General features: G+C 38.2%; 1 protein-coding gene across 1 annotated transcript in view; it reads left to right on the top strand.

The window, feature by feature from the left end:
* Positions 1 to 1,488, top strand: part of BLOC1S6 (biogenesis of lysosomal organelles complex 1 subunit 6) — a gene marked incomplete at its 5' end in the record, with an annotated part of 2,865 nt that extends 1,377 nt beyond the window's left edge. The window contains 2 exons of the mRNA XM_010163836.1: positions 570 to 656; positions 1,369 to 1,488. Of these exons, the coding sequence (XP_010162138.1) occupies positions 570 to 656; positions 1,369 to 1,488 (207 nt within the window). The remainder of the gene's footprint in view (positions 1 to 569; positions 657 to 1,368) is intronic.
* Between the last annotated feature and the right edge of the window lie 7,690 nt (positions 1,489 to 9,178).

Genomic DNA, 9,178 nt, shown 5'->3' with positions numbered 1-9,178 from the left:
AAGCATTAGTAGCAACTTGTGTATTTTCTATGTTTTTAATGACCTACAGGAAGAGAACCAAGCAGTTCAGATATTTGGGACAAATTGAGGCTGAAGAGGGTGCAGAACCAGCATATTTCCCTGAAATAGGAAGGGCACTGGGAAGGAAGAGCAGGCTCAGTCAGCCAGTGGTGCTAAGTCTAGTTGTTCAAAACCCGTAGCCAAAGCAAATGTATGCCGTTTTTCAGCATTTTTCAGCAGGACTGAGGCTCCAACATGATGAGCTCTGTGCACCTCTCCAGAGTAGCAGGAAGGGTGCATGAAACACTGCTATATGGTGCATAAAATGGTAATACTATTCTGTTTAATGAATCTTAATTCAGTAGATTACTGGGTGTACCTCTTGATATATGGTGGTTTTCTATATTAATACATGCAGTATGTAAACTTTATATATAAACTTGAACATATTTAACCCATTATCAAACTCTTCTGATAGTCACTGTGTTTTGATTGCTGTTTTACTGTGTAGCTTTATAAAACACCTATTCCACTTAACAGTTAAAGCAGTGACTATGATGTTTTTTAAGTTTTCAGAAGCTAAACGCTATCATAACAAGTTAGTGAATATTAGAAATGAAATGATGATGCTCCACGAGAAGACGTCAAAGTTAAAAGTGAGTGGGATGAATATTTTTACTTTCCGACATAGGAGTCAAGAATACATAATTAAATGTCTAACTTTTATTTTGAAAGCATGCTGCAAGTTCTGATTGAAAGAGAATCTGCAGTTCTTTCCTTAAGTTAATGTTTTCAGTAGCACCAAACTGTGTATGTTTTTAAACTTTCACTTACTCCGTCCTACCTGTGTTCAAGCAACTTACGCACCTGAACTACCAGTAAATCTCAGTGTCATTGTCATGTTTAGGTGGTGTAAGAATCGTGCTTTGTGCTGTTGCTTAAGCCACCCCATTCCAGATAGTTCTCTTTGTTGTTTGTTTTTGTGCCTTTTTAATGAAAACTGGTTTGTCATAAATGTAAGAATTTCTATTTAATGTAATATTAAGTGGCATAAGTTCGCTGACTTCATGCTGTACAGCAGTCTCTGATGACATTCTGGCAAGATTAGTCCTTCAGTGTGTTCAACAAAAGGATTTTCTCTTCAAGGCAATAAATTGCACCTTGTCTGGTGTACACAAAGGGTAACTTTTAGTGAGACTGGAGGGAATCCAGTTTGTATTTTCCCTCTGTAGGTCACGGACTTGCCATTTCTGAATGGTAACATGGAAGTGGGAGGGAGGAAGAAAAAATAAACAGGGATTTTATTTGTAGCTCCAACTTAAATACAGCTACAAAACTCACAATTTTTTTCTTACCTTTTCTGTTTAGAAAAGAGCACTTAAGCTACAACAAAAGAGACAGAAGGAAGAGCTAGAACAAGAACAGCAACGTGAGAAGGAACTTGAAAGAGAGAAGCAGTTGACAGCAAAACCTGCTAGGAGGACGTGAAAGCACCGCATGCAGCAGCTTGTCCAAACGAATAATTCCTGCGTTCTCGGGAATTACAGCAGACTGGGCTATAGCTGTTACATAGCTGTTATAGCAACAGTCAGATACTATAAGTTCCAGAATGGTAATAATAGCGTTGGTAACACTCAATTTTTTTAATTTCAGCCATTCAAGTTGCCTTCTTTTGTAATGCTATGCAGTTTGATATAATTATAATGTAAGTTAATTTTATATATGTATATAGGAGAATTTAGGCATCAGAGTTTTAAATACCTATCCATTTTTTTTCATCTGTTCTTCTGGTGTTTAGAATTCTGAGAGATACTTGGTGACTGGCGTACATGGTATTTCAGACAAAACAAAGAGTAATAGATTATGTTCAGTTCTCATCCCCAGACTTCAGTGGCTGCCTATGTCACTGAAACTGCTTTGATTCAGGCAGTTGGGATCTCTTCTTCATGCCCTGGTTCATAAACACTGACTTTCGTGCAGCTTTAGTTTGGTCCGTCTCTAAACAACTGAAGAAACTTCCAGTGCATTTGCCTGAAAGCTCACTTTATTGCAGCAGCCTTATTTTTTTTGTCATCAAGTAACTTAAGAACAGCTTTAAAGTAACTTCTGAATAATTTCCCAGCTGAACTGGTTGGGGGAGAGAGGAAGCAGAACACTATAAAGATTCCCAAAATGGATGTGTGCACAATGCAAAGATTAATGAATTTGTGCTTCCACAAGCATTTGAGTCAAAGCAGGGAACTATTGCTTCTGTTCAACAGGAAAACTGTGTGATCTAAGCAGATTTCTGTGGGATCAGCAGTTGTAGTTTCTTCATTTTGTGTGACAAAATAAAACACAACCAAAACTAAACAATTTCTACTTAATGTGAAATTCAGCTGCCTGTAGGAAAAACTACTGCATTTATACTTTTTTTTTTTTCCTTAACAAATGATTGATTTGCACTTTGGGGCTATGTAAGAGAATTTTTGTTATGCTATTCTCACCCAAATTTATTATTATTGGTGTATATTGATGATAAATGTGGAATGGAGGTTGACAGCCATTTCTCTGAATGTAATTGCTTTCTTGCAGCACTTAATGTGAACTCCCATTCAAATGAACCTACGTGTTGTCTAGACTGGTAAAAGAGCTTTAAACTAGTTGTTCCTACAGTCTAACAAACTAGTTATGTTACCTGTGTTATTATTTAAGTAGTGATCTAAGTGGTGTGTTTTGAAGTAATATGAAGGGTAAGCTATGTAAAGTTTTCCATAAGAAGTGTATGGTAAGGTATCAGAGGGGTACAGTCAATTTTACTTTTTCCTCCATTTTAGATTATTTACGCAATGTCCACCCGCCTGGATTCTCCTGTATTAATAGTTTTCTGAACTTCTAATTTCCTGTACTTAATATTTGTAATCTTTTTCTGTGGGAGATGTGCTCTAATGAGTAATCATCCAACATGCAAGGTAAACTGGGATGGTGTATCAGGGCCAGGAGAACAAACTCCTTAAAGTAGTCTGAAGAGACACTGAAATGCTGTTACTGAAGCAGTAATAGATTAAAACTTTCCACAGGTATTTTTCCTTTAAGCCGACTTGTGTTTATTAATTTCCAGTGGATTGTTGACCTGTGCTGTGGTTTGTATGTATTTCTAAGAGAAATGTAAAGAATTTCCACAGTCCATTTTTGGAGCAGAATGTACATAACTAAATATTGCTTAAATATTTTATTTTGTAATGTAACTTCAAAATTAGATTCTGGGAATTTAAACAGTTACTATTAAAGTGTAACATGAAACTAGGTGCCTCAGTATCCAAATTGGGTTTAAATTCCTGTGGTATTTCTTGGTTTGTGTTCCCTCATCTAGAATCCAGTTCAGTGTTCCAAGTTGTGGTCTCTTTCTGTGAAGAACTGTGGGGGCTTTTTTTGTTGTTGTTGGTTGTGTTTCAAAAATCATGGCTACTTTTACTGAAAATACAGAATTCTAAGCATAGAAATAGATGCTTTTGCAATTGCATATTTCAATGTTTCTTTGGAATAATTTCTGATCAGAAGAATAAAAGCTTGCAGCACTTGCCTGAGGAATCACGTACATGGATGTGAAAATGTAGTTGATAACTTTTCCCATAAAATTGTAGTAAAATCTGTTTTTTTGTAATTTTACTAAATGACCTTTCTGTAATAAAGGGGAAAAATGAATTAACATATATAGCAGAAAGTTTTGTCAGTTTACATAACTTTTTTTTTAAATTAATGAGCTTTTAAATTATTTCAGTCGAAACTGCATTTTGTTATCTCCATAGGATGTTGTTCTTCCAAATACTCCTCTTGTGTCTTAATGCATAAAAAGTAAATGCCGTGTTGGATTAATTTAACAATACTGGCATCTAAAACTGTATGCTTGTATGAACATGCACAGCTAGAGTGAGTTATTCTGTAGTTGTATAGATTGTCTTGCTTGATTTTATAAAAAAATACTTACCAAGTACATAAATGTGGTAGTGTTAAGACATTTAGTTAACTGACTTTATGTTCCATTCACATGAGGAGGCACAGCTAGCTGCGTCTTTTTTAGAAACCAATAAAGTCACAGAATCACAGAATGACAACTTTAAAATATTTTTTAAAATATTTTTTAAAACATTTATTAATAAATATTTTTTAAAATATTTCAAAAAATATTTTTTAATTTTATTTTTTTTTTATGGTTTCATACTCGGTGTACTCACTTGTTTTCAAACTATCAAGTTGTAGCAGCAGAAGTAAGACACTTAACTGTGCAGTACCTCTTTGAATTTTCATTTGGTAAGATTCTACAACTTCAGAATTACCATTGTTAGCTGGGGAATCTTGGTTTCCCACGCTTTTATCTTTGCCATTGTTAACCTGGATGCTTAGTTTGGGTTCCCTCACCTATAGTCATACAGCTTTACGTGACCCAATTTTTAATTCAGTGAAATCTGGCTTTTTCACTAATAGCAGTAGCTTTGCTGTCTTCATAAGACAAATACTTGTTTCCTTTTGGAAGATGGCTACAGAATATTTTATCTGGTTTTATTCTGTGTGTTATGACCTAAGTGATAATGGCATAAATAATAATGTGGAGGTTGTTTCTGTAGCTGTTCTGTTGGGATTTTAGCAGCTGAGAGAGTTCTTTGGCTGAATTGTGCTTCAGTAGACACTTTCTGCCATCTACTGTATTCTTTGCAGCACCGCTGGCTGTTCTTTATTTTAATTCTGAGCTCCCTGCTTTAAGGCCTCACCTTGCAGAGGTCAATTTAAAAAAAAAAAAACCCTCATTAAATCTATTGGTTATTTGCTTTTTGTTGGGTTAGTTGTGTGACTGTAACTAAATTACTGCTAAAAATTTTGCAGGACTTGGAGTTAGTGATGTAAATCTGTAAGAATACAAATTATAGCAGCATAAATATTAATGTGGCTCTTCATGCTAGGCAAAATAGACAGTGTGTGAAGGTAGCAAAGACTGATTGATTGATTTATAAATCAAAGTGTAAGCTTAAGTTGAAGTAAACAGTTGGGTTTGGCACAAATACATCTGCTTTCCAGTAATTTGAAGTACAGTTGCACTTTACTTTTCTCAGTCTTTGTCAAAGTGATTTGTAGAAAAACAGGATCAAAACCGTTTCAGTCTCATCCCCATCACCACCGTTGTACATCTTCAAACCAGTCCTTTGCGATGCCAGCGCAGCCAGGAACTCTGACGATGTGACAGATTTAGTTTTCTCAAATGTAGAAGATTGAACTAAAACTGATGGGAAGAGCAGGTTTTCTGTTGGTACCTGACAGTGTCACAACAATGCTGGTGTGGGGAATTTTAACTGTTTTCCTCCAAGCAGTAACCGTTGGCAACCACAGATCTGGGAGGTTATGACTCACTCACGTCCATAATATAAGTGTTGTTCATGAAGTGTCGTGTAGCTTTAAAGCACAGATGTTGGCTATACCTGATAACTCGGTATTTCCTTCTTGGTTTTGCTCCTCTCTATCCATTTATTTCCATGATGTCAAGCCATGGGGTTTAAGAAAGGAAATAAAACACCCTGCTTGGCAAACAGAGAACTTGCAACAAATGTATTTTACAAACTTGGAGCTTAATGAAGCAATTAATTTAAAACTTGGTAAAGAATAATTTCAGAATTTTTACACATGCAAAGGCAATAGTCCCTAAAGCAGTAATTTACAGAAGTAATTAATTTTGCACTGTCACTCACGCTGAGGTGTAAGACAAAAGATAAGGCTCATCTATTTTGCTTCATGTGTTGCAATGAAAATACATCCCAGCACTGCTCTGAAAGCAAGACCATCTGTACCTGTACTGGTCAGCAAAACACTACCTGTAAATTAGCAATATAGTTTATTACCTTGATGAGCAAGACTCTTCTGTCACCTGGGACTCCTGTAACGAGTAATATCCTCCCCTGTAAATACAGCCTGCAGGAGTAATAACAGAATAGTTAATATGAACTCTTTGCCACCCCACGCCCTGAAACCCATGTTTCAGCCCTTCAGTGCTCAACTGAAGTTGCCAGTTTTACAGTCTCTGAAACTGTGTAAAAGTCATGTTTGTAAACTACATATGAGGATGTATTTCTCACCCTGTCTTGTTTCTGCTTCTACTTTTTTTTTGTTTTACTTTTTTTTGTTAGCCTTACAGATGCTATAATTTAGAGGTATGCCAGAAGAAGAATATGTCCAAGAAAAATATTAAAGACGATGTGAGGAAATTGCTGCTTTTCTTCTATGTCGCCCAGTGTTACTAGAATTCATTTGACATTGTGCTCGTTAGCAGGTAGGCACTTCCCACATCCTGGAGAACTCTCACCCTAAGCTTGGACAGACATGTAGATCATGCCCTGCAGAGGGGTCAGGATAAGTAACAGGCCAGCAGGTGCACGCTCCAGGCTTCCCAGGAAAGCCCAGTTGCCTGTTGAGCAGGGAGAGTTACCCATGGCTCCCACAGCCACGCCAGGGTGCCCTGGGGGGGGGTGCAGTCCTCACAGGGCAGCTCCCACCCTCTCATCCTGCCTGGACTCTGCTGGTGAGGGTTGGTTAGGCCGGACTCCCTGCAGCTGCAGAAGGGCTCAGTGCTACAGGTGAGGACTTCCTTTGTGTTTGGTTTATGTGTTCTGTTTCTAAGGTTTTCATTTAAGTGACTTCTTTATTAAAATTGGAGACCGCCTCTCTGTAACAAGGCTGTGGGAAAATAAGCATGGGAGCATAAAGAAGATACTTTAATATTCAAAGACAATCCTAAAAATATATGTCTAAAACAAAAACTAAACCAACTTTCTTTACTCACAGACAGAGATGAGGTTCAACCTCTTAGAACAAAAGATATGGAAAAAAAAGGCTGGACTCTGACTATACCAGGGCAGCTGGGAACAGGAATTTAGGAAACTCTTAGAAATTAGAAAAATGAGGAGTCTGGGTGTTTTAAAAAACTTTACTGTAAACCATGGGGTTTTTTTCTCTTTAGAGAAGTCACTAGTATTGATGTATTAACAAAGATGTCTAATGTCCATGTCATGTTTTTAAATTGTGTCTTCTCCCAGTACATTTTCTGTCCAGTAAAATCCACAAAAGTGCAGGTGTTCAGCAGCTTTGAAAAATGAGCCTTTGCTTCTACATGGGAATGTGCTGTCATCAAAAGTAATCTGTTATTAATTAATGATTAAGTAAGTGTTTGGTTTGGTTTTTTTTAAATTAAAATATAATTATTTTACTATTTTTCTGTCTATAGAAAAGGACCACTAGGTTAAGGTTTAGTTTTGCTGCTTACAGGTAACTTCATAAAATTTAGATACTGAAGTATCAGTGGCCTCTAGGTTTCAGCTGCTGTAGGGATTGTGATTTTGGTTTAGGTCAGCCTGAAGTGAGTGACCTATGCTAAGTGGATCTAGATGGGACGTCTAGGCTGGTGCCAGCTGAATATGCAGCTGGGTTTAGATCAGGGTTTGGCAGGGGTCCAGGTTTAGGGTTGGAGTTAAAGTTTGTTTTAAAACTTACAAAAGCACATGTATTAGGGTTTTGTTTTGGGAAGGCATTAGACTAAAATGGGGAGGGAGGGTTTATTTATGTGACAGTGCTTTCATGTAGAATAATGTTGTACAGATCTTCCATGGAACTAGTATTAGATGTGCCAACTCTTACGCAAGCAACAGGGAAAAAAAATTGTTTCAGAGGTCTTTTAACTTTGAGCTTTCTTTTATAATGTTTACACATTTTAGTCTGGTGTAGCTGGTTAAACATAGCTGTCGAAAGCATTACAGAAACCTCACATACATGTATGGAGCTACTAAATGCTGAGAAGTTCCTCTGAAAGGAGGAACTTGTATCCCCTCAAAATTAATGATATCTTTTGGCTAAACCTGCTTCTTGGACTTATTTTCTGTATTTTTGTGAGAACAACCACTGACTGGGAATGATAGTGTGGTTTTTTACAAGCAGGCAAAACAAGTTGTTCTAATTCAGATGGTAAGTGCTGTGGCCTCATCTCCAACAACCTCTGCACCTGGCAGGGAATGTCTGTGAGAACAGAGGTAAATTGTCAGGCTTGGCTTTATGATTATTTGCCTTCAGCTGTAAGGTGAGAAAAGCAACTGAAGCTTCTTTTCCACAAATACAAGCTCAAAGTAACACAAAACATAGGACAAATGGCACGAGCAACCTCAGAGTTGCCACTGGCTGGCTGTGAGGAGTGGGATTGCACTTGTGCTGAACAAATGACAACTGTGGAGCTGGGACAGAGAAACTGTTCTTGTTGGGAAGCGCAGGATATGATTGCAGTGTGCGTGCCTGGATGCACCAGGAGACTGACACACGTACTACTTTTCAGAGTGGCATCCTGCAGAATGTTTCATTCCCTTCTGCTTCTCAATCACCTGCAGACAGTGGAACAGCCTGTGGTATCTTCCCCCCTCAACACCTTTTCCCCACATTCTTGATAGCTTTGCACAATTGGCTGTGTATCAGCTGAGCAGTTTTACCTGTGCAGAAACTTTGTGCCCAGAGAGGAAGATTGGGCCTGAGAAGAAAATGGTCTGACACAGGGTTTGGATCTGTTGGTTGCTTGATGCATATGTGTTGGCACAAGTACTTTTGTCTGTGTGTGTTACTCTCGGCACTAATCTTCGCATGACTTTTTTTGGCTTGACAAACATGACTTAGTGGATTAACAGCTGTTATTACTTCACGCTGTCACCATGTTATAAATCAAAGGCTGTATAAAGTTTTAGGGGAAGACATTTTAAAGCTTGGCTCAGCAGTGGGCTGCAGTTGGCCAAATAGAAGCAAGAGACTGGCAGCCCTGCTCTCTGCTTGTACTTCGACCAAAAGGATCCTCTTTCTCCATGCATCCAGGTGAGCTACATCCTGATTTCAGTTTAGGACTCTTTATTATTTGACTTATTTTTGTTTCTTAATATTTCATGGGGGTTTTTTTTAACGTGGTGGGACTCCAGGCTTAAGCCTGATTTTTGAGATGGTGAGCAGGAGAAGCAAGTGGTTTGAAGATGGAAGGACACGTAGGAAAAACAAGATTAACACAAACCCCCGGCAAAGCTGCTGCCTGCTGAAGTCTGCTCCGCTTTCCTTTGAGAGCCAGCAGCCGCGGTAACGGGAGATCGGATAACGACGGAAACTCAGCGGCACAGCCACCACCGGCTGCTGCCCC

This window comes from Antrostomus carolinensis, unplaced genomic scaffold (assembly GCF_000700745.2).
Source record: "Antrostomus carolinensis isolate BGI_N321 unplaced genomic scaffold, ASM70074v2 scaffold48342, whole genome shotgun sequence".
In the NCBI taxonomy this organism is placed as follows: Eukaryota; Metazoa; Chordata; class Aves; order Caprimulgiformes; family Caprimulgidae; genus Antrostomus; species Antrostomus carolinensis.
The sequence above is the reverse complement of the archived record's forward strand: the minus strand, read 5'-3'. Positions and strand labels throughout refer to the sequence as shown.